The sequence below is a fragment of the Lolium rigidum genome, chromosome 7, assembly GCF_022539505.1.
Source record: "Lolium rigidum isolate FL_2022 chromosome 7, APGP_CSIRO_Lrig_0.1, whole genome shotgun sequence".
NCBI classification, from domain to species: Eukaryota; Viridiplantae; Streptophyta; class Magnoliopsida; order Poales; family Poaceae; genus Lolium; species Lolium rigidum.
Window position 1 is genome coordinate 63,053,139 of NC_061514.1, and position 26,340 is coordinate 63,079,478.

General features: G+C 43.7%; 1 protein-coding gene across 1 annotated transcript; it reads left to right on the forward strand.

Moving 5' to 3' along the window:
• Window positions 1–13,033: 13,033 nt before the first annotated feature.
• Window positions 13,034–16,077, forward strand: LOC124671446 (helicase sen1-like). The gene is made up of 6 exons (XM_047207815.1): window positions 13,034–13,150; window positions 13,243–13,752; window positions 13,854–14,942; window positions 15,036–15,351; window positions 15,483–15,663; window positions 15,849–16,077. Exons 1-6 carry the CDS (start codon window positions 13,034–13,036, stop codon window positions 16,075–16,077), a joined length of 2,442 nt encoding a protein of 813 aa, XP_047063771.1.
• Window positions 16,078–26,340: the final 10,263 nt, after the last annotated feature.

Here is a 26,340-nt window from a genome sequence, read left to right on the forward strand (position 1 = left end):
TCTAATTTGTTCACCCAGCATGTTAGTTATCTTATTGGAGAGACACCACTAGTGAACTGTGGACCCCGGTCCATTCTTTTACATCTGAATACATTCTCATCGCTTTTACTTGTTCTTTGCAAACAAACACCATCTTCCACTCGATACGCTTAATCCTTTGTTTTCAGCAAGCCGGTGAGATTGACAACCTCATCTGTTACGTTGGGGCAAAGTACTTTGATTGTGTTGTGCAGGTTCCACGTTGGCGCCGGTTTCCCTGGTGTTGCGCCGCACTACATTCCTCCACCAACAACCTTCACGTGCTTCTTGGCTCCTACTGGTTCGATAACCTTGGTTTCTTTCTGAGGGAAAACTTGTCACTGTGCGCATCATACCTTCCTCTTGGGGTTCCCAACGGACGTGTACATCTACGCGCATCATTGTGCCAAGTAAAGTCTCTGATAGAAAGTTGATACTAGATTTGAATTTCTGCGCAGAAACAGATTTTTAGCTGTCACGAATTTGCGTTTTTCTCTCTGTAGAAGAATCTAAAAATTCTGAAAAAATTCACGCGTGATCCTCAGATATGTACGCAACTTTCATTAGTTTTGAGTTTTCCTATTTGAGCAAGTTAAGTGCCTCTAAAAAATTCGTCTTTACGGACTGTTCTGTTTTGACAGATTCTGCCTTTTATTTCGCATTGCCTCTTTTACTGTGTTTGAGTGGATTTCTTTGCTCCATTAAATTTCAGTAGCCTTGGGTAATGTCCATAAGTGTTAGGAATGATTGTGTCCTTGCTGAACATGTGAATTTTTGATTATGCACTAACCCTCTAATGAGATTGTTTTGATTTTGGTGTGAAGGAAGTTTTTAAGGATCAAGAGAGGAGGATGATATAATATGATCAAGAAGAGTGAAAAGTCTAAGCTTGGGGATGCCCACGTGGTTCATCCCTGCATATTTCAAGAATACTCAAGCGTCTAAGCTTGGGGATGCTCAAGGCATCCCCTTCTTCATCAAAACTTATCAGGTCACCTCTAGTGAAACTATATTTTAATTCCGACACATCTTATGTGCTTTACTTAGAGCGTCTGTTTGCTTTTATTTTTGTTTGTGTTTGAATAAATTCGGATCCTAGCAATCCTTGTGTTGGAGAGAGACACGCTCCGCTTTTTCATTTGAACACTTGTGTTCTTCGTTTTATCTTTCATATTCATGGCGAAAGCTGAAAGCCGCAGCACTTATACTTATTGTTATTTGGTTGGAAATAGAAAATGATTCATATTGTCTTGAATAATTTGATACATGGCAATTTTTTTGAGCTCTCAAGTAGATCATGTTTAAGCTCTTGCATCATGTAGTTTAAATCTATTAGTGGAGAACTACCGTAGAGCTTGTTGAAATTTGGATTGCATGATTGGTCTCTCTAAGGTCTAGATATTTTTCTGGTAAAAATGTTTGAGCAACAAGGAAGACAGTGTAGAGTCTTATAATGCTTGCAATATGTTCTTGTGTAAGTTTTTGCTGTACCGGTTCATACTTGTGTTTGCTTCAAACAACCTTGCTAGCCAAAGCCTTGTACTGAGAGGGAATGCTTCTTGTGCATCCAAAAACCTTGAGCCAAAACCTATGCCATTTGTGTCCACCATAACTACCTATTATGTGGTATTTTTCTGCCATTCCAAAGTAAATTGCTTGCGTGCTACCTTTAAAAAACTCATTCCTTGTTTTTACAATACATAGCTCATGGGAAAGTAGCCTAAAAACTATTGTGGTAATGAATATGTCGCTTATGTATCTTAGTTCTTATAAGTTGCTTGTTGAGCAGTAACCATGTTTCTGGGGACGCCATCAACCTGTCACACCTTTGTTGAATATCATGTGAGTTGATATGCATGTTCGTCTTGTCTGAAGTAAGGGAGATTTGCCATGAGTTTAAAAGGTTTGAGTATGCATGTTGTTAGAGAAGAACATTGGGCCGCCAACCAAAGCCATATTTCATGGTGGAAGTTTCAGCTTGGACATTAATCCTCAGAATCTCTAATGAGAATATTATTGTTGTTGAATGCTTAAAGCATAAAAGAGGAGTCCATTATCTGTTTTCTATGTTGTCCCGGTATGGATGTCCTCAAGTTGAGATCTATCAAAATCGAGAAATCAAATGCGATTTATCTCCTTGGACCTTTGTACAAGTGGCATAGAGGTACCCCTTTGTGACACTTGGTTGAAACATATGTAATGCGATGATAATCCATGGAAATCCGAGCTAATTAGGACAAGGTGCGGGCACTATTAGTATTCGATGCATGAGGCTTGCAACTTATAGGAAGTTTTATGCATAACCCATATGAATTATTACTACCGTTGACACAATTGTTTCCATGTTTTTAAAATAAAAAGCTCTAGCACATGAGTAATCCCTGCTTCCCTCTGCGAAGGGCCTTTCTTTTACTTTATGTTGAGTCAATTTACCTACTTCTTTCTATCTTAGAAGCAAACACTTGTGTCAACTGTGTGCGTTGATTCTTACATGCTTACTTATTGCACTTATTATATTACTTTGTGTTGACAATTATCCATGAGATATGCATGTTGAAAGTTGAAAGCAATTGCTGAAACTTAAATCTTCCTTTGTGTTGCTTCAAAACCTCTTATTAAGAATCTATTGCTTTATGAGTTAACTTTTATGCAAGACTTTTTGATGCTTGTCTTGAAAGTACTATTCATGAAAAGTTTTTGTTATATGATTCAGTTGTTTAGTCATTATCTTTTTGTTAGCAAACTATAGACCATTGCTTTGAATCACTTCATTCACCTCATATGCTTTACAATAGTGTTGATCAAGATTATGTTGGTAGCATGTCACTTCAGAAATTATTGTTTTTATCGTTACCTACTCGAGGGCGAGTAGGAACTAAGCTTGGGGATGCTTGATACGTCTCCAACGTATCTATAATTTCTTATGTTCCATGCTAGTTTTATGACAATACCAACATGTTTTAGTCATACTTTATAAAGTTTTTATGCATTTTCCGAGACTAACCTATTAACAAGATGCCGCAGTGCCAGCTCATGTTTTCTGCTGTTTTTTATTTCAGAAAAGTTAGTTGACGAATATTCTCGGAATTGGACGAAACAAAAGCCCACGGTCTTATTTTCCACGGAGTGTCCAAGAACACCGAAGAAGAGTCGAAGAGGGGCCATGAGGTGGCCACCCCACATGGAGGCGCGGTGGGGCCCCTGGCCGCGCCGGCCTATGGGGTGGGCCCCTCGGGCGCCCCCCGACGCTGCCCCTTCGCCTATATAATCTTTTCGTCGCGAAAACCCTAGTACCGAGAGCCACGATACGAGAAAAGTTCCACACACACCGCCGCCGTCAACCCTACATCGGGGGGTTCAGAAGATTGCCTCCGGCACCCTGCCGGAGAGGGGAATCATCACCGGAGGGCTCTACATCACCATGCCCGCCTCCGGACTGATGCGTGAGTAGTTCATCCTTGGACTACGGGTCCATAGCAGTAGCTAGATGGTTGTCTTCTCTTGTGCTATCATGTTTAGATCTTGTGAGCTGCCTATCATGATCAAGATCATCTATTTGTAATGCTACATGTTGTGTTTGTTGGGATCCGATGAATATGGAATACTATGTCAAGTTGATTATTGATCTATCATATATGTTATTTATGTTCTTGCATGCTCTCCGTTGCTAATAGAGGCTCTGGCCAAGTTGATACTTGTGACTCCAAGAGGGAGTATTTATGCTAGATAGTGGGTTCATGTCTCCATTGAATCTGATGGAGTGACAGCAACCCCTAAGGTTGTGGATGTGTTGTTTCCACTAGGGATAAAACATCGATGCTTTGTCTAAGGATATTTGTGTTGTTTACATTACGCACATTACTTAATGCAATTGTCTGTTGTTTGCAACTTAATACTGGAAGGGTGCGGATGCTAACCTGAAGGTGGACTTTTTAGGCATAGATGCATGCTGGATGACGGTCTATGTTCTTTGTTGTAATGCCCTAAGTAAATCTCATAGTAGTCATCATGATATGTATGTGCATCTCTATTTGTCAATTGTCCAACTCTAATTTGTTCACCCAACATGCTATTTATCTTATTGGAGAGACGCACTAGTGAACTGTGGACGCCGGTCCATTCTTTTACATATGAAATACAATCTACTGCAATCATTGTTCTCTTTTGTTTTCTGCAAGCAAACATCATTCTCCACACCATACGTTTAATCCTTTGTTTTCAGCAAGCCGGTGAGATTGACAACCTCACTCTGTTAAGTTGGGGCAAAGTAGTTTGATTGTGTTGTGCAGGTTCCACGTTGGCGCCGGAATCACCTGGTGTTGCGCCGCACTACACTCCTTCACCAACAACCTTCACGTGGCCTTCATCTCCTACTGGTTCGATAACCTTGGTTTCTTACTGAGGGAAAACTCGCTGCTGTACTCATCATACCTTCCTCTTGGGGTTCCCAACGGACGTGTGCTTTACCGTTACAAGCAGCTACTTTTCTGGCGCCGTTACACCCCAGGGATTTCTAACTCCCACATCAACTACACGCCAGCATAGCTAGGTTTCCGAGTAGGATTGTACATTGTAATGAGTAGAGAATCTCGAACTTGTGCGGAAACTCCAACCGCCTCATACATATATGTAAGAGGTTATGGCTGATTGAAATTAAGCACACAATTGTTGAAACCAATACAATCTACTTCTTACCTCTCAAACATTTGTCACAACTTCTGTTTTTCGACAACTTCGTAGTATTTCTCTCGAGAATTGACAACCAAGTCAAGAGCGGTCAAACTAACTAAGCTCATCCCATAGTTTCCGGAACCTCCGACGGGTTCCCTCCCAAGTTACTAGGTCTTCGGGTTTCAAAAGCGTTTCGCAACTATATGGTGTTTCGCGCTGAAGATAGATCTACCTCGACGCGAGTTAAGGCTAGGCATCAAGGTATCCATATCTTAGTTGTGGTCGATCAAACGTCTTGGCTACTCCCTATTGCGAGTGCGGGGCCCCAATAAAGCGCAACAATTGCCATTTTTTACTTGCTACATGCTATTCACTCTATTTTGTCAATTATGTGGTACATGTGAACCTATGTTATTATCGTGGGAAGTACTCAACTGTAATTTGTCACGTGATTCGTCTACTCTTTTTGAGTAATTAATATGAGATTATGATCTCAAAATTTTTATGATTGTCATGTTCTCATCTTAGTCATATGTTTGTTATTGAGTTGTAATTGATTTTTTTTGTCAAATATGTTATCGATGAATGTAAGTTCGTGAACAATTTGTGTTACTATTTTATCTACCTAACAAGTACTTGTTGGGTACTGGTACTAACGGGTAAGGGTGTGGGTGTTTGACACGAAAAAAAACGCTTTTCCGTAAGAGGAAGAGAAAGCGCGTCTCCCGTATGCCGAGGGAAAATAAAATGTGCGGGCGTGCCAGTGTACAAGTACACAAAAATAAAAGGGAAAAGATACATATTAATCATCACGACTAATAAACTAATCCCGAGTGTGCGCTTCGTGTGGCCTGCTGGCGCGGCCAATATGACTAGGCGATTGTGGTTTCCTGGTTCCCGGGGCCTCGGAAGACACCCGGTTAATTACTCCCGCGGATAGAACCGCGAGACACCTCCGATTAAGCTGCTTGGTCATCGTCTTCGGTCTTCGCTTCGCGTTCTTCATGCATGATGGTGATGTGTGTTGGCGACGGCAGAGTCCGTGTACTAGCGTGTACACGCGCCGTGGATAGCATGGCCTTTGCTCCGGCCATGCCCGCCTCGCCGTCTTGCCTCGTCGGTCTTGAGCGGCATCGGTGTTGGTGTCGAGGTAGCATGCATGCTTGAGCTTCGCTAGACGTCGTGGCGACTTTGTAGTTTGGTCGAAAGTGCGAGGGGTACCCCGCAGAAGTAGATGTGATCAAGAATAGAAAATAGAGGAAGAAAACGGATATTGGTCGCCGCCTGCGCCGGCGGCGATCCAGACGGCAATCAAGACATCCATGTAAAGGGCCGAGTGTGGCGCGTCCTAACGGCGGGAGCCGTCATCATCAGCTGGCGCTCGCACCATGGAAAGAACACGCATACGTAGGCAAAAGCTACGTTTGTGGTGTAGCTTGCTCGCTGGACAGGCCATGCACGTACATGACTCCATCCGCGGACTCTACATAGTGCTAGCTTCATTACTAGCTCATGTAACACGTCGTGTATGCATGCTCGACCAAGCAAACCAGCTGGTTCACTAGGCTCGTCCATTGACAGCCCATGCGACTGCATCGCGGGCAGCCCATGCGACTGCATCGCGGGCAGCACTGGTTACCCGACGACGGCAACGGGCGGCGGCTCCGGCAACTCGAACTGATGACGACGGCGAGCAGCAACTCTGCCTGTTGCCGCGACGAGGCGAGAAGCAGACCATGGCCACAACAGCGGCGAGAAGAAAGCCATGGCCCTCGCAGCGGCAGGCAGCTGCTCCGGCAGCTGACCCAACGTTGTCCGCTAGGGATGGCGAGCGAGTCGTCCAACTCAAAAGTCGGACATAGAAGGACGCGAAGATGACGACCGCTGTCTTGTCGACGACCACCGCCGTGTAAGGCGAGCCAGGGCCGCCAACAATGTCTCCGTCGACGGAACCAATTGTTCCTGGCGGCGAGCATGCCGGGACCAACATCACCGTCACCAACGGCGACGCGCGAGTGTGCGCCAGGTACGGCACCACCCTGGCGGCGTGGCCAAGGTAGCGTCCGAGGTAGAGGAGGGCCGTCGTAGGTCGGTGACCACCGACCCGTCGATAGCACCTCTGTCAACGGTGCAGATGATCCGCATAACGCACGCGGAAGACACATCCGGCAAGATCATATGGCGACACGGCGATCGATCCGCGGCGTTGGCCACGCCGTCTCGACCGATCGGAAGATTGGTACCGCCATGCTAGATGCAAAGAAGAAAACGACATAAATATTAGCGTTGCTTCTCACCCTTGGCGAAAACGACCGGCATGATCTCGTCGATCTCCGGCGAGCTTGTTAGCTTGCAGTGCACGCGTGCTCCTCACGGCGCACACCAAGTTGACTTCTCCTCTCGGCCGCCTGCGCGAGATGAAGGTGTGGTTCGTGGCTGTTTTCTCCAGACGAGAGAAGCTCGTGAGGTCTCGGCTGGATTGTGTCTGCGTCGGGATGGTCTCTCTGCCTGGAGATTTCTTTTTCTCGGTCTTCGTTTTTTTTTTCAGCGTGTCGCCTCGCGGCTGTTTATATAGGCAGAGGGTCTGCGGAAAGTAGCATGTGCACATGAGCACAAGTGCTCCTTAGACTTTTAGATTTTTGAAAATTTTCAAAACCTCGCTCTTTTATGTTTTCAAAAATTATGGCATTAAATATGTAGATAGATTTAGACACGAGGAATGTAGTCAAAAAAGTCCCATTAAAAATACTTTGTATTTTGGAAAATACAAAAAAGACAAATTTCTGACTATAAATAGTAGTACAATAGTACGTATATTTTGTCAGTGTACTGTCAGAAATTTGTCTTTTTTGCATCTCCAAAAATATAAGGTATTTTTTGACGAGACTTTTTTGATTCCAATCCTCGTATACACATCTATCTACATATTTAATATCATAATTCTTGAAAGCAGAGAAATATGAGAATCTGAAATTTTCAAAAATCCAAAAGTGAAGGGAGCACTGATTCTCATGTGCAAAAAATCCTTGTCCGAGGGTCTGGCCTTTAGGTGGTAAGTCGAGTATACATGGAAAGTACATACGTGACCACCTTTGACTCCTCCAATTTCCTTCGTGAGCTGCACGCGTTAGATTTCGCGAGAAGGCTCTAGAGTATTCCCGGGACGCACGTAATCTGGCCGGGTATTGATCTGTTTCCAAAACTACCTTGTACAAAGTGTTCAGCCCAATCACGTTCACATTCGTACATGTTGTACGTGGATGGAATCCAAATCACCTAAATATCTGGGCAGTTGATTAAATAAATACGGCCATCTAGCCCATAATAAAGATTATTTTATGCATTCATTTTGCACACGCGTGTATATACGTTGTATTTTGAATAATAATTTCGCGGGCGCTTGTCGCTCCGTTCGCGAATATTAGTACCAAATATGATGATGACATTTGCACAAAATATCATCAAACAAATGCCCCCACACCAAGTTAAGTTTGAACGTGAAGCGATTCGAACTTGGCTTGGTGTAGAGAATTTCTTTTCAACGGACCAGATGCAATTTGAACCAATGGTGCCCATGTCTTAGGAATATATTGGTACAAAATACTGTCAAACAGTGGGGTAAATTTTCATACCCATAGGTACGAGTAGGGTATAATTTTATATCCATTATATATACGAGTATGCGTATGATATCGCTCTACCTAACCCAAAACCTACCCATTGTCATCCTTAATATCAAACCATTTCAAAGCATCAACGGTCTCAGCATAGCTAGGTCTTCTTAGATCATTAAAAAACTTCAAAATTATCCATGTAGTTCTTCATATCAAAATCATGGGTTCATGCCTCTCGAAATCAATTTTCATGGGACATTTCTAATCTTTAACACTCAAGCCTCATGGGAATTATTATATTTTTGGTGTTTAAAATATGACAAGTAAAATAGATGACATAGAACAAAACTAAAAATCAACTTAATGGAGCTAATATAAACTTTAAATTACTCTAAGGAATCTGAAACCAACTAAGAAAGTCGCATAAAGATAATACGACTACTCAACAAAGAAATTGACCAGGTTGGGTCACCCCAAGCTGATTGGGAAAAAGCAGAGTGGGAGGCTTATTATGTGCAATATTGGTGGCCCCCGAATAATATCATCAATCTGGTGAAAAAGGCCTAGCCTAACTAAGTCTTAGTTTTTTTTTATATAGGCCACCACAAAACCATCTAAGCATGTGCTTGCATTCTTATCCAAGCCCAGCAACAGTATCTGATATTTTTTACAAACTTTGACCATATCCATTGCATACACAGCCGTAGAATGCAAACCTTATTTGCCGCTCAACAACGTGCGTGATTGTGCATCGCTCATGCAGACGCAGGCGCTGGTTTTGGTTTGGCTCATCAAACGGTGAGTTTTATCAATATTTTGTGGTTTTTTTTTACGTTTTCGGAAATTTGTAGAAGCTTTTGCCCGATCTTTTTTTAGGGGGGGGGGGGTACTTTTTTTTGTTATTTTGCTTATTCGTGTTCGTTTTTTCATGTTCTACTTCCTTTTTTCTTCTTTTTATATTTTATTTTTATTTTCGATTTCTTTTTTCCCTTTTTATTAGTAATTTTCTCTTTTGGTCAAACAAGATAAATATCCATATTGAAAATCGTTTGAATAATTAAAAAATAATTTTATCAAAAATCGTTGTTTTTTCTTGTTAAATAAGATTAATATTATTTAAAAAATTGTTCATGTAACATAAATATTCATATTTAAAAATGTTGAAGGACATCAATGATATCTTCAAATCTCTTGATCCATCGATGAGTAGATCTTCATTTACATACCTATAGAGTAAAGCCCTCAGCATCTCCGACTTTGTCTTGTCATGCTTCGACTATATTTTTTGTTAACTGGTCTTACTGTCCAGTTCTATTCTACTTGATATAATCAACTTGTACTCTTCCTCTGTACATATTTTAATGGAAAAATGATCCCCCTATGGTTTCATAGTCAAAATAATATTAAGAAAATGTAAAGATAAGATAAATGATTTATTTTGAAAATCTTTCAAATAACATTGAAAATAAAATATAATATAAAAAGGAAAAAAGAATAAAAGAACAATATGTGTCATTTGGGCTGCATTGGAGGTGGGCGCATTCGTGCACACATGCCGTGGATAATAGGATCCCCCCCGTACAAAGGTGCTCACTTGGGTATTCGTGATGCGAAAAAATGGTAAACGTAGATTCTAAAGTATATTTTGGTGGGATTGGTCGTGTTGTCAAAGGTTTTATGGGCTGGTTTTGCTGATTTTTTGGTGAGAATGTTGTTGTTGTGTAAAATGTGAAAAGGCACACTATGCTTTACCCAAAAAACATGGTACTGTACAACACCACTACTCAGCCATTAATTTGCTTTTATAGTTTGTAAAAACGCAACATTTGAGAATGCATATTTTCAGTGAACATCATATTTCTGTAGGGATTCGTAGCATAGAAAAAAAAATCTACCACAAGAAGGAATAATAATCCAAGATCTAATCTAGTAGATGGTACCAACGAGGTGAGATCATCATACCCTTGAAGATCGCTAAGCGTTAACGAGATAAATCTTGTGGTGGATGTAGTCGATCACTTGCCGCTTTCAAAATCGCGTAGAAGATCTTGACGGTGCCACAATCTGGCAGCACCTCCGCACTCGGTCACACGTACGGTGTTGATGACGGCGTCCTTCTCCCCGTTCCAGCAGGCAGCGGATGTAGTAGATCCTCCTCGGAATCCCGCTAGCATGACGGCGTGGTGACGGTGGTGGTGGAGATCACTGACACGGCTTCGCCGTAAGCGCCGCGGGAGAAAGAGGATGGAGGGAGTAACTAGGGTTTGGGATAGGGGGCACTTGGGGCGCCGTCCTGGGAGCCCCTTGGTGTTGCGGCTGGCTTTTATGTGTTGTGCCCCCTCCCTCTTCTCCTCTATATATAGGTGGAAAGCCTAGGGTTCCCCAAAACCACTTTGGAGTCCAACTTCCAAACTTATCAAAATTGGAAACCTAGATGGAAAGGGATTTCTCCCTTTCCTTCTTGTTTGGCCGGCCAACTAGGTGGAGTCCACCATGGACTCCACCTTCCCACTTGGTGGGTTGGCTAGGGCTGGTGGAGTCCCTCCGGGACTCTACCTGCCATAGTGATTTATTCCGAGCTATTCTAGAATCTTCTACAACCTTCCATAAATGCATCGGACCATTTCCAAACTTGGAATGTGACTTCCCATATATGAATCTTATTCTCCATACCATTCTGGAACTCCTCGTGATGTCCTGGATCCCATCCGAGACTTCGAACAATATTCCAACTCCATTTCATATTCCATATCTACTTAAAACGACATCAAACCTTAAGTGTGTCACCCTACGGTTCGTGAACTATGCAGACATGATCAAGACTCTTCTCCGATCAATAACTAATAGCGGGACCTGGAGATCCATAATAGCTCCCACATATTCAACGATGACTTCGTGATCGAAAGAACCATTTACATACGATACCGATTTTCTTTGTCTCGCGATATTTTACTTATCTGAAGTTTGGTCGTCGGTATCTCTATACCTTGTTCTACCTCGTTACCGATAAGTACTCTTTACTCGTACCGTGATATGACATCTCTTGTGACCCAGTCACATGCTTGCAAGCTAATTGGATGACATTCCACCGAGAGGGTCCAGAGTATATTTATCCATTATTTGGATGGATAAATCCCACTATTGACCACGTGCTTCAACCTATATTTTCCGAACACTTAATGCCACCTTTATAGCTACCCAATTACGAAGTAGTGTTTGATGTCATCAAAGCATTCATCTGGTGTAGGTGATTAACATGATCTCATGGTCGAAGGATTATGTTACTATGTATCTTAAAGTTTGAAGCAAAACAAACTTAATGACTTGATCATCTATTAATTAACAAGCTAGTTTAACAAGAGGCTTACTAGGGACTTTTTTATGTTTACAAAACACACAAGTATTAATATTTTCGGTTAATACAATTATAGCATGGAATGTAAACATTTATTATGAACACTAAGATATAATAAGAAACACTTTTATTTTACCTCTTGGGTATATCTCCAACAACTTCCTCCGTTCGGATTATAAGGCCGACGCGATCCTTAGATCATAAATTTAACCAACATAAGTATATATTTCAAAATATATATATCTTTAGAAAATTTAGATATTCTAGTTTCTAATGATATATTTTTTGTTTTTTGAATATTATGTTGGTTAAATTGACAACCTAGATATACTTGCCGGCCTTATAATCGTGAACGGCGGTAGTACAAGCCAAGAAGACTTCGATAATGTACAAGATAGAGACAGAGAGGACTCTACATCATGTACAATCCGCCCAACAGATAACAGATTTGAAATCAACATCATTTTATAAACCAAATAAATCCACATCAGTTTTCAAAAAAACTGGATATAGCTTCCATTTTTTTGCTTCTGTTCTTCCTACTCGCAGAAAATTCATTTTTTATATATGATTTTTTAAATAATCAAAAGGGTACTAACTTTTTGCAGGTAATTCATCGAGTTGTGCATTGGATACAGTTATGGGCTTTCCTGCTACCAGAGGATCAGCGCAAGGATATGGATACTGGCTGCAACAAACTGCTGGCGGTTACTCAGAATTTCTACTACCGGACTACTGGGTGGCGACATAATAATAGAATATAGTATGGCTAGCCTATTTAGATGCCTGCTGTTCGATTGGTTGATTTATGTGGCAACCAAGTCGGATCCGTGATTGTTTTTTATTTTCCTTATGTCTCTCATACTTGATACTTGATACTTTATAGTTTTAATAAAAGGTCGTGTGCATCAATTGATGCAGATGCTGGGGCTGTTGCTCCTTTATCTAAAAAAATAAAATTCATTTTTCATAAAAAAGAAGATGGTGGCATTTGGTTTAATTGACTACAACATAGGGGAGCTTGGATGGAATATATGTACTGTGTGAATCAAGTCCGGTGCGGCACAGTCTATGTTCACGTCGCGTCAATCGAGAGCGGAAGCTCAGCAGCTGCAGCCGCTTCGTCCTCGAAACCGCAAGAGACGATCAGACGCGTGCTGCGCACTATCTTCGGGCAGGCCAGTTGATTGGCGGCGGCTGCATGCACAGGAAACTATGCGTGATCAATCAATTCTACTTCGCGTACTACCAAGAACCTCTCCATATTCATTCAGACTGAAGAATGTGATTACATATACACGCATGGGACAGTAGCTAGAAGTAACCGATCACGGTGAAAGGGCGCACCATTCGACGGGTCTGCTGAGTCGCGAGGATGAGCAAGAAAGGCGGACCGAGGAAGAAGAAGGGGCAGCACGATGACGAGCTCGTCAACCTCATCTTCTCTTGGTCCCTCCAAGATGTCGCCAACAAGGACTTTTTCAGTGACATGGTATTTCGATCGACTTTTGCATCTTGACCATTTTTCCCACTTGAATCCGGCCAGCCCTATAGTGTACTTCACCACGGTACATGCTTTCGCAGGTGAACACTATACCTGACATGTTCGTCGGTCTGAAGAACTACCTCGATTCATTCAGATTCCCGCTGCTGGAGGAAATCCGAGCAGAGATGAGCGCTAACCTGGTCGAGCCCAATTGCTTCAAGCCCGTAGAAATACTGCCGTTGTTCCGCATGCCCAACGGCGTGAGAAAACCCCCACTTTATTTTGGGACCATCGACGGCCGCCATGGAGCTTGTTCCCCATGCATCGGTGACATCATCGTGCTTTCGACCGGAGTGCCGCTTCGGCCGTCCGACCTTGCGAGCAACGGGACCTCGTGCTGCCTTGCTCAGGTCCTGAAAGTCCACACTAACTGCCGCTTCCTGATCAGAGCGTCCAAGAGAATAGATGATTATGCGAGCTACAAGTTCGTTGCTAGCTTGCTCAGTTACATACCTTACGATCGCATCTGGTGGTGCCTAGGCTACGAAGGTGCCGTCAAGAGAGATTCAGCCCTTGTAAAGTTTATCCTGGGGAACGACACCATGCAGGTAAGCTTCGTTTACATATCGTTGCATGTACGCACTTGTGGCTAGCCGTTCGATCTCTTCTAGTATGATTTTGTCATCTAATTGTACATCCTGATCGGCAGAGCACTTCCCTGCTGGGAGCCCCGCCTTGCTCAGCTACCGGCGGTGCCGACGTTCTTCTGTCCGGAAGGTTCGGGCTCAATGACTCGCAGGCCGGCGCCATACTGAGCTGCGTCTCGGCGCTGCAGTGTGGCGGCGCGATCAGCAAGTTCAGTCTCATCTGGGGGCCGCCCGGCACTGGCAAAACCAAGACCATCAGCGTGCTGCTGCTGGAGGTGATGAGGATGAAATGCCGTGTACTGACCTGCGCGCCGACCAACACCGCAGTCTGCCAGGTTGCGTCCCGTCTCCTGGCGCTGAGGAAGCTGCACCCCGACGTGGGAGGGTGTCTCGGCAACCTGCTGCTGTTCGGCAACAGCGAACGCATGCACATCGACGACGATCTCGACGAGATCTTCCTCGACACTCGTCTAGAGCTGCTAAGTAAGTGCCTCTCGCCGAAGACGGGTTGGCGACAGCGTCTTCGCTCACTGGAAGTGTTTCTGGGCAAGGAAATATCCATGATCAACAAGTGTAGAGCACGCAAGCAGGACGATGGCACACAAGTACTCATGTACTCCTTTCCCAGGGTATCGTTTCACAAGATCTCCCAGGATGTTACCTGGTGCTTGAAAACAATCATGTCCCATGTCTCTATAAATTGTATCCTCCACATGAACTGCATCAACATTGCTACGCTCAATAAGATGCTCGACGACTTCAGCAAGCTGCACCCCGTTCGGAAACAAGTGCCTAAGAAGGGGAAAAACATTGACCGCTGTATGGGCTATTCTGAAGAAATAGTTCACAGCCTGAAGGGGAACATGTCGGCAATCCTAGACGTTACAAGAACTTTGATGCGAGATCTGAAACTTCCTCTGATAAGGAAGTTCTTCGAGCTCAAGGAGTTTATCATTGGAAGTGCCTCTCTCATTTTCTGCACCGTGTCTGGCTCAGCTAAGCTGGCAGGGGAGAAAATGGATTTGCTTCTCATCGACGAGGCTGCACAGTTGAAGGAATGTGAATCCCTCATTCCGTTGCAGCTCTCCGGACTGAAGCATGCAGTTCTTGTTGGTGATGAGCGCCAATTGCCAGCTACCGTGAAAAGCAAGGTCCATTTCAGTTCACAATTCAGTATGTTTGTACTCCTGAGCAACAAAGGCTATTCGCTTGCGCATAAATTTGAGCAATCTTATCTCTTGCAGGTTTCAGATAATGCGTTGCTGGGTAGGAGCCTGTTCGAGAGACTAAGTTTGCTGGGACACAAGAAGCACCTCCTGAACATGCAGTACAGGATGCATCCTTCCATAAGCATCTTCCCCAACATCCGTTTCTACGACAAGCAAATCCTTGATGGCCCGAACGTCACGCAGGCGGGGCATGAGCGTGGCTACCTTTCAGGCGCCAAGTATGGGCCATATTCGTTTATCAACATCAATGGCAGGGAAGATCGTGGCCGCAGCAAGCGGAATATGGCCGAGGTAGCCGCCATCCTGAAGATCCTCCGTAGCCTCAAACAAGGTGTGTCTACGTTGCTTGAATAATTAACATTTCACTGAATTTGTAACAGCTACATTTGGACTTTGCAATTGTACAGATTCGTGTAGTTTCATATGTTCCTATCTGAATTGGAACTCACGTAATTGGTTCAGCTTGTATCAGCGCTGGGCTAGTGGTTAGTGTGGGCGTCATATGCCCGTACGCTGCCCAGGTGGAGGCGATCCAGGGGAAGATCGGAGACATGAAGGCGATGCGTCCCCTTGTTCTTCGCGTGAAATCCGTGGATGGGTTTCAAGGAAGTGAAGAAGATGTCATCATTCTATCAACTGTCAGGTCCAACTTCACAGGGTCCATCGGCTTCCTGTCCAACCGGCGACGCTCCAACGTCGCATTGACAAGGGCAAGGTACGCTTTGCGTTCTGGATCAGAGCTAGAACTGAAAGTACCTGAACTTTACATGGTATTAAGTGTAACCTGAAATACCTGAAACCCGTGCGTTTTGCTTCGTTTGGTTGCAGGCACTGCCTTTGGGTTCTAGGCAACGCGGCGACGCTGAGCAGCAGCGGTTCGATCTGGGGTGAGCTGGTCCACGATGCCGTGGAACGTCGGTGCTTCTTCGAATGGGACGATGGCACGAGCGCCTCTCCGGCCATTTCTCACGGCTCCCGCCTGATCGAGCCTGCGCGTGGTGGTGTCGCTTCAGCTTTCGATATATGTGACGCGCTAGGTTCCCTGCAACTAGATTAGTGAATGCGCGCAGCGGAAGTAGTGGCAATTTGTTTTGGCTTTTTGGGTGTTATAAGACTTGTAAGACTTGTAGTGTTGATCAATGGATAATGGGTTCTCGCGAATTTGCAACTTAAATTTTATTCGAACCTAGCTTGTTGTTCGTCGATTTCGGATGTGCCTACGGTTGTTAACTATGCTGCACTGAAGCTATCATAATTTGCTCTCTCAATTCCAAAATAATTGAAGTTGTTGGTTTGTCCTAAGCCGAAAAATTTAAGTATAGAGAGGGAGGATCGCACGGGGAGGGAGGAGTGAAACTGGGATTTGGGACGTGTCTCTGGTGGTGAAGGTGGAGTATCGAGGGGAGTGGTTAATCCACCTCTCCTCCAAAAACTATGCAGTGGCAGAAGAAAGCAGTGCTCCTCTAGCACTCTTCCCTCAAGCTCTACTTTGTTTTTTGATAATGGGTGTTTTATTAGTTAAGCTTTTACACCTGACCTCTGCATAGCTAAGATGCACATAGCTGTTCAAAAAGTCTCAAAAGTGTAGAACTGCATGCTCTAACCAACGCAACCAAAAGACCGATCTGATGGAAGAGATTAGGCAATGCATTTATACTTCAACACTCCCCCTCACGTGTGGCTCCCTCAGGCCTAAACGTGGACCGAAAGTGGGCTGCAATATTTTTATTTTATATTGCGCCAGCCGGGTCTTGAACTCAAGACCTCTTGGCTCCGATACCATGTAGAACTGCATGCTCTAACCAATGCAACCAAAAGACCGATCTGATGGAAGAAATTAGGCAATGCATTTATACTTCAACAAAAAGTCTGTAGTGCTAAAAAAATGAATTACATATCAGACATGAGAAAATATAAAATGCATAAGGTGACCCTCAAGCTCTACTAGTGATACTGATAAACAGGTGGTGTGCAGTGTGCTATAAGTGTGATGTGGAGGGACACAATTTCAAAGGATTGTTTGTTCATTTAAACTCACGGGAATTCCACTCAGCTTAGGATCTGAAATGGGGAATTTTTGTTCTTGCTCCGAAGCTCCCACGGCTCCAACGGCTTCTTCTCTCTTCTCACTGTATATATACACATTGTATATATACAGTATACAAGTTGCAGTTTAGTCTCTCAACTTTACTAATATTATACAACCTAAGATCTACCAACACTTCCTCTCAAGACAGGGCAAATATATCTATGAGCGGCAACTTGTCACAAAATTTCATAAAAGGTACAACGTTAATACTTTTCGTTAATACATCAACAAGTTGGTCTACACATTTGACAAAGCTAACATGGAGAATTCCTTTGGTTTTGTCATGTTGAACAGGGTTATGTACCACATTAATTGCCCCTTGCTTGTCGCAGTACAGTTGAAGAGGTTCTCCATTAAGCAACCCAAGTTCATATAGTAATATACTCTACCATATCTATTCGCATAAGCCCGAAGGCAAGGACTGAAACTCTACACCCAGCCCAGTTAGCATATGTGTATCCTTATATTTTTAGGTGTCCAAGATTAGATAATAAGATGTCTTTTTTAGGACAACTTTTGAGATACCACAAAATCTTATTCACGGCACCCAGATGACTAGAGAGAGGGTCATGCATATACCTGCTTACTATACTAAAGCATACACAATATCTGGTCTTATATGTGATAAGTAGATTAAACGTCAGACTAGTTTATGGTATTGATGTTTATTTACTGAATCACCTGAATTTGCTAGAGTACGATGGTTCTATGGTTCTGCTCAATGGGTATCGGTGTTGGCTTATGCTCTAGCGTACCAATTTTAGTTAGAAAATCAAGCGCATATTTTCGTTGTGAGACATAAATACCTTGGGTTCCATAAGGAACTTTGATTTCTACGAAATAATGCAGATACCGTATGTCCTTGACCTCAAATGACTTTGTTAACATCTTCTTCAGGCATAAGATCCCTTTCTCGTCGTCACATGTAATCGCTATGTCATCAACATAAACTACAAGAATGGTAATCTTGTTATTGCGCTTCTTAAAGAAAATAGTATGGTCTATGTTGCTTTGTTGATTGTGTATTTTTAGCTTTCGGGGACCTAAATGAAGTCAAACGGAGTTAGGATTCTGGGGATGTCAATATTTCATCAAGAGAAGCACCTGCAACACTTGGACCTCGCGAGAAGGGTCATGAGGGCCAAAAGAAGCCTAGGTGGCACGCCTAGCTGGGGTGGGCGCACCACCCCTGCTTTTTCTCTCCTCGGCCGTTCGATTCGCTTGATTCTTTCATCCACGGACCCCGTCTAACCTAAAAACCTCTATATAAAGGACTTTCCGAGGCTTCCTCGAAGAGAGCACCGCAGAAACACTGAAACACCAAAGCAGAGCAGGAACCAACGAAGATTGGAGGGGGGAACTTCGTCGGAGCCGCCGCCGGAGGAATCTCTACCTTCTTCAATGTCTCCACCATCATCACCATATGATAAAGACGGAGTAGTCCACCTCTGGACTATGGGTTTGTGGCAATAGCTTGATCTATTTCTCTCTTGTTCTTCATAGATCTAGTACCATATGAGCTGCCCAACATGATTATGGTCGTATATGTAATACCTATGTGGTTGATCTTTATTCTATGATTTGATATATGAGATTGGAACCTATTATGTGTAAGATGTATTGGTAGATGCATATCATGTACCTCGTTCTTAAGTACTTGTTCTGATCCAATTTGCATGCAAGAGCATGTGCGAAGAGAAGTGTGTATTAGATGGAGTAGTATGGTGGTTGTGATTGAATAGTGACAACAAATTCAAGATCTACTATTGTATTTACCTTTCTTTGTTGCCCCACTAGGGATAAAGTGAATTCATGTGCTATAATTATCACGTGATAGCTTGATAATCTTGTTTGGTCAAGGTAGCATATTTGTGATTCAAACATTATGTCAAATTACCTAAGGCTATACTCATTTGATTCTTAATTTAAGATTTTTTGGAGTTTTCCTTTTCTTGATGAGTATAAGAAATATCTGTTGCATCATCTCTACGTTAGGGCTTGATGCCCATATGAACTCTTATCAAACACATGTTGAAGTTTTATCAATATTATATCTTTGATGAATTGTTTGTCCACTACAACCTAAAAAGAGAGAAGACAAGTGTGAAAGAGCAAGATCTATATCCCGTGTTTTGTGTGTTTGATGACAACACTTGAATAATTCTAACCATGCACAAAGATTGTCTTTGATGGATTTGCGGGTGTACGGTGCCCTCGCTGAACACACTATGATCGGAAGACTGAAGCGTAGATCTTAGGTTTTCTGGTTTTTTGTGTGTGTCGCGGGGTAACATGGTAGGAGAGGAAAAGAGGGAAAAGCAGTTTCAGCCAAGCCGGTACTACCGGTACCAGGAGCGGTAGTACCGCTACCCTACTGGTACCACTCTGTAGTACCGCTCTGGAGACTTGCACTGAGAATGTCCCACAGAACAAAGCGCGGTACCCTTGCGGTACCTCGAGCGGTAGTACCGCTCTAGAGCGGTAGTACCGCCTCGGTACCGCTTCGGTACCGTAACTTAAGTTACGGCAGTACCGCTCTGGTACCGCCTTGGTACCGCTTGGTATCCAGGAAGCTCGGAGGCCATTGCGGTACCTCGAGCGGTACCTCAAGCGGTAGTACCGCTATGCGTCCACTTGGACAAGTTCTGTGGGGATTTCGAATCCAGAGCGGTAGTACCGCTTCCAGAAGCGGTAGTACCGCTTAGGCAGAAACTGCACATAACGGTTGGATTTGAGGAGCCCTATAAAAAGGGCTCTTCTTCTCCAGCTCGTTTTCAGTTCTTCTCTCTCTCTCTCTCCTCCATTGTTGCTGAGCTCAAACTTAGTGGATCTCCCTACCTACCCAACCAATCTTGCCCAAACTTTGAGAAGTGGTGAAGGAGACCCAGATCTATCGTTCTACCGAGAGAAATTTCACCGATTCGTGGTAGTCCGTAGTGGATCTTGGAGTTAGGGTTCCTATGGTGGGATCTTGGATGAAATGCTCCTATGGAGGCTAGCTTGGAGTTGTGCTAGCCCCATAGGGTGTTGGGAGCCTCCTGGTGTTGTGGAGCTCGCCCCAACCTTGTGAAGGAACCACCGCCTCGACCGGTGCCTTAGTGGAGCAAAGGGAGCCCCTTTGTGGAGCTCTCTTGAGGAAGAAGGTGAGGCCTTCCTTCGTGGTGTGGCCGTCTAGTCTCTTGTGTGATACTAGCACCTCCTCAACGCAGACGTACTCCCTTTTGTGGGAGGAACTGCGAAACAAATCCTCGCCTCGTCTTCGCGCCCTCCGGTTGTCCCACTCCTTATCCTTGTTATTGTTGTTTGGTTCCTTTACTTATTGCATTAGTCTAGGATCATACTAGGAACACCCCCATCACCAAAGCTATCACATTTATCTTCCGTTGCACTAAAAACTGAAAAAGATTAAAAATTGCGTAGCGTCCATTCAACCCCCCCCCCCCCTCTTGTTCGCTACGATCCATTCAATTGGTATCAGAGCAAGGTTTCTTGCTCGGGCTTTACCGCCTAAGAAATGGTCGAACAAGAGAATGGAGGGAATGGGTTCCTTCCCGGTGAGCAATCACCTCCACCATCAATAGTCGATAGCACTCCGGCTACTTTGGATGACCTCAAGAAATTGGAGTCATCCATTGTATCTCAAATGAAGGCTATGATGATGGAGTTGATTGCTCCCAAACCAACCCCTATCATAGATCCAAAGGCAAGTGTCAATGTTCCTCCACCACAAGTTGACACCCTTCCTCTTGTTGATTTTGTTGCGCAATCGACAAAACCACCTCGAGAAGGGGAACTTGAGGATGTTGTCACTTCATTAAAAGGGAAGGATGAACCACCGGTTACGGGACAATTAGGAGGTTATCATGCGGTGCCTCCACCAAGTGATTACTCCCTAAATGTCCCAATACCCATGCCTCATATTTTCACTCATGGCTCACCACCTCTACTTGAATCAAATAGCTTCGAAAATTGGCAATTCTTGATGAAATCTCATGTGCGCAGCGCGTCTACCGAGCTTTGGCGCATCATTGAGGAAGGTTATTCACCAAGAGACTGATGCGCGTAGATGTACACGTTCGTTGGGAACCCCAAGAGGAAGGTATGATGCGCACAGCAGCAAGTTTTCCCTCAGTAAGAAACCAAGGTTTATCGAACCAGGAGGAGCCAAGAAGCACGTTGAAGGTTGATGGTGGCGAAATGTGATGCGGCGCAACACCGAGGATTCCGGCGCCAACGTGGAACCTCGCACAACACAACCAAAGTACTTTGCCCCAACGAAACGAGTGAGGTTGTCAATCTCACCGCCTTGCTCGTAACAAAGGATTAACCGTATTGTGTGGAAGATGATTGTTTGCGAAGAAAACGAGTAAAACAAGTATTGCAATAGATTGTATGCGATGTAAAGAATAGGACCGGGGTCCACAGTTCACTAGAGGTGTCTCTCCCATAAGATTAAAGCATGTTGGGTGAACAAATTACAGTCGGGCAATTGACAAATAGAAAAGGGCATAACAATGCATATACATGATATGATAAATATAGTGAGATTTAATCGGGGCATTACGACAAAGTACATAGACCGCCATCCGAGCATGCATCTATACCTAAAAAGTCCACCTTCAGAGTTATCATCCGAACCCCTTCCGGTATTAAGTTGCAAGCAACGAGACAATTGCATTAAGTATGGTGCGTAATGTAATCAACAACTACATCCTTAGACATAGCATCAATGTTTTATCCCTAGTGGCAACAAGACATCCACAACCTTAGAACTTTCATCGTCATCGTCCCGGTATCAATGGAGGCATGAACCCACTATCGAGCATAAATACTCCCTCTTGGAGTTAAGAGCAAAAACTTGGCCGAGCCTCTACTAATAACGGAGAGCATGCAAGATCATAAACAACACATAAATAATAGATTGATAATCACCATAACATAGTATTCTCTATCCATCGGATCCCGACAAACACAACATATAGTATTACGGATAGATGATCTTGATCATGTTAGGCAGCTCACAAGATCCAACAATGAAGCACATGAGGAGAAGACGACCATCTAGCTACTGCTATGGACCCATAGTCCAGGGGTGAACTACTCACTCATCACTCCGGAGGCGATCATGGCGATGAAGAGTCCTCCCGGGAGATGATTCCCCTCTCCGGCAGAGTGCCGGAGGCGATCTCCTGAATCCCCCGAGATGGGATTCGCGGCGGCGGCGTCTCTGGAAGGTTTTCCGTATCGTGGCTCTCGGTACTGGGGGTTTCGCGACGGAGGCTTTAAGTAGGCGAAAGGGTAGGTCAAAGGGCGTCACGGGGGGCCCACACACTAGGGCGGCGCGGCCAGGGATGGGGCCGCGCCGCCATGGTGTGTCCCCACCTCGTGGCCCCACTTCGTCTCCTCTTCGGTCTTCTGGAAGCTTCGTGAAAAAATAGGACCCTGGGCGTTGATTTCGTCCAATTCCGAGAATATTTCTTTACTAGGATTTCTGAAACCAAAAACAGCAGAAAAACTCAAAACTAATGAAAGTTGCGTACATATCTGAGGATCACGCTCGTAATTTTGCAGATTTTTTCGAATTTTCTACAGAGACTTATACCAGAATTCGTGACAGACAGCAATGCTGTTTACTGCGCAGCGATCCCAAATATAACATCAACTTTAACATAGAAACTTTACTTGGCACAAAAACATGATAAGGAGAGGTTGCTACAGTAGTAAACAACTTCCAAGACTCAAATATAAAACAAAGTGCTGTAGTAAAAACATGGGTTGTCTCCCATAAGCGCTTTTCTTTAACGCCTTTCAGCTAGGCGCAGAAAGTGCAAATCAAGTAACATCAAGAGTAGAAGCATCAACATCGGAGACTCATAATGAGGAACTTGGGACTCAGCTTAATGTGGCTCAAGATCGTGTTGAAGCGGAATTGGAAATTATCTCTCTCACTCAAGCTTATGAGGAAGAATGGTGCATGCGCAAGTCTCTTGAAACTAGTGCTATTGTTCTTGAAGATTCCAACAATTACTTCATCTCCCGACTCATCGAGGATCAAGAGTATGCTCTTGGTTGGTTGAGAAGACATAATGCAAGACTCTTGGATGTCATTTCTCGCCAAGAGGAAGCCTTGGATGAGTACTTTCGTTTGAGCAAGGAGAAGGTGTCATGTTGTGACCATGAAGAAGAGATTGCCGCTCTAAAGAGACACAAGGCCATGCTAGTTGAAGAGAATGATAGGCAAAATGAGTCCTTGATGGAGCTTTCGCTTGAGTAAAGGAAAAGATACTTGTTGTGACCACGAGGACGAAATTGCAACTCTAAAGAGGAGAAATGACAAGCTTATGGTGATCAAGATCATGTATGAGGAAGCCTTGATGGAATATAAACGGGCTAGCAAGGACTATATTTGTCGCAACCATGAAGATGATATTGCCACCTTGGATAGACAAAAGCGCTCACTCTTGACAATGAATTCTCTTCAAGAAGAAGCTTTGTTGGAACATTTCCGGGTGAACAAGGAGAAAGAGGCTCAAGAATTCAACATCACTCATCCCCATCCGGATCATGTTCGCGAAGTCAACCGTTTGAAGTCCAAAATTGAAAGACTCCAAATTCAAGCGCAATACTTGGAAGGAGTCATTGAAAATAGAGATGAAGTCAATGAGGACTCTTGCAATGAAGAAGGAGTGGCTATAAAGCCAAAGAAGAAGAGAAGGAGGATCAAGATAAAAAGGAGCATCAAGATAGGGCCCTGCTTGTGCGTGTAGGCAACAACTTCCTTGTGACGGTAAAGCACACGTCCGTTGGGAACCCCAAGAAGAAGGTATGATGAGCACATCAGCAAGTTTTCCCTCAGAAAGAAACCAAGGTTTATCGAACCAGTAGGAGATGAAGGCCACGTGAAGGTTGTTGGTGGAGGAGTGTAGTGCGGCGCAACACCAGGGATTCCGGCGCCAACGTGGAACCTGCACAACACAATCAAAATACTTTGCCCCAACTTAACGAGTGAGGTTGTCAATCTCACCGGCTTGCTGAAAACAAAGGATTAAACGTATGGTGTGGAGAATGATGTTTGTTTGCGAAGAACAACGAGAGAACAGAGATTGCGATAGATTGTATTTCAGATGTAAAAGAAAGGACCGGGGTCCACAGTTCACTAGTGGTGTCTCTCCAATAAGATAAATAGCATGCTGGGTGAACAAATTAAAGGTGGGCAATTGACAAATAAAGATTCATATACATATCATGATGATCACTATGAGATTTAATCAGGGCATTACGAAAAAGAACATAGACCGCCATCCAGCATGCATCTATGCCTAAAAAGTCCACCTACAGGTTAGCATCCGCACCCCCTGCAGTATTAAGTTGCAAACAACAGACAATTGCATTAAGTATGGTGCGTAATGTAATCAACACAAATATCCTTAGACAAAGCATTGATGTTTTATCCCTAGTGGCAACAACACATCCACAACCTTAGAACTTTCTGTCATTGTCCCAGATTCAATGGAGGCATGAACCCACTATCGAGCATAAATACTCCCTCTTGGAGTTACAAGTATCAACTTGGCCAGAGCCTCTACTAGCAACGGAGAGCATGCAAGAACATAAACAACACATATATGATAGATCAATAATCAACTTGACGTAGTATTCATATTCATCGGATCCCACCAAACACAACATGTAGTATTACAAATAGATGATCTTGATCATGTTAGGCAGCTCACAAGATCTAAACATGATAGCACAAGAGGAGAAGACAACCATCTAGCTACTGCTATGGACCCATAGTCCAAGGATGAACTAATCACGCATCAGTCCGGAGGCGGGCATGGTGATGTAGAGCCCTCCGGTGATGATTCCCCTCTCCGGCAAGGTGCCGGAGGCGATCTCCTGAATCCCCCGAGATGGGATTGGCGGTGGCGGCGTCTCTGGAAATTTTTCTGTATCGTGGCTCCCGGTACTAGGGTTTTCGCGATGGAGAGTTTAAGTAGGCGGAAGGGCAGAGTCGGAGGAGGCACGGGGGGCCCACCCCATAGGGCGGCGCGCCCCCCTTCCTGGCCGCGCCGCCATCTGGGGTCGCCACCTCGTGGCCCCTCTCCGTCTCCTCTTCGGTCTTCTGGAAACTCCGTGGAAAAATAAGACCGTGGGCTTTTGTTTCGTCCAATTCCGAGAATATTTCCTGTGTAGGATTTCTGAAACCAAAAACAGCGAGAAAACGAGAACCGGCGCTTCGGCATCTTGTTAATAGGTTAGTGCCGGAAAATGCATCAAAACATCATAAAGTGTGAACAAAACATGTAGGTATTGTCATAAAACTAGCATGGAACATAAGAAATTATAGATACGTTGGAGACGTATCAAGCATCCCCAAGCTTAGTTCCTACTCGCCCTCGAGTAGGTAAACGATAAAAAATAATTTCTGAAGTGACATGCTACCATCATAATCTTGATCAACATTATTGTAAAGCACATGAGATGAATGGAGTGATTCGAAGCAATAGATTGCTAACAAAGAGATAATGACTAAACAACTGAATCATATAGCAAAAACTTTTCATGAATAGTACTTTCAAGACAAGTATCAACAAGACTTGCATAAGAGCTAACTCATAAAGCAATAGATTCAAAGTAAGAGGTTTCGAAGCAACACAAAGGATGATTAAGTTTCAGCAATTGCTTTCAACTTGTAACATGTATATCTCATGGATAATTGTCAACATAAAGTAATATAACAAGTGCAATATGTAAACATGTAAGAATCAATGCACACAGTTGACACAAGTGTTTGCTTCTAGGATAGAAAGAAGTAGGTAGACTGACTCAACATAAAGTAAAAGAAAGGCCCTTCGCGAGGGAAGCATGGATTACTATTTTTGTGCTAGAGCTTTTTATTTTGAAAACATAGAAACAATTTTGTCAACGGTAGTAATAATTCATATGTGTTATGCATAAAACTTCCTACAAGTTGCAAGCCTCATGTATCGTATACCAATAGTGTTCGCACCTTGTCCTAATTAGCTTGGCTTTACATGGATTATCATTGTATAACATATGTTTCAACCAAGTGTCACAACGGGGTACCTCTATACCGCCTGTACAAAGGTCCAAGGAGATAAATCGCATTTGATTTCTCGTTTTTGATAGATCTCAACTAAGGACATCCATACCGGGACAACATAGAAAGCAGATAATGGACTCCTCTTTAATGCTTAAGCATTCAAC

Coding starts and splice junctions, on each gene's coding strand:
- LOC124671446 (XM_047207815.1), top strand. CDS start 13,034: ATGAGCAAGAAAGGCGGACCGAGGAAGAAGAAGGGGCAGCACGATGAC. Junction 13,151..13,242: donor AGGACTTTTTCAGTGACATG/GTATTTCGATCG, acceptor ATGCTTTCGCAG/GTGAACACTATACCTGACAT. Junction 14,943..15,035: donor CAGCTACCGTGAAAAGCAAG/GTCCATTTCAGT, acceptor TATCTCTTGCAG/GTTTCAGATAATGCGTTGCT.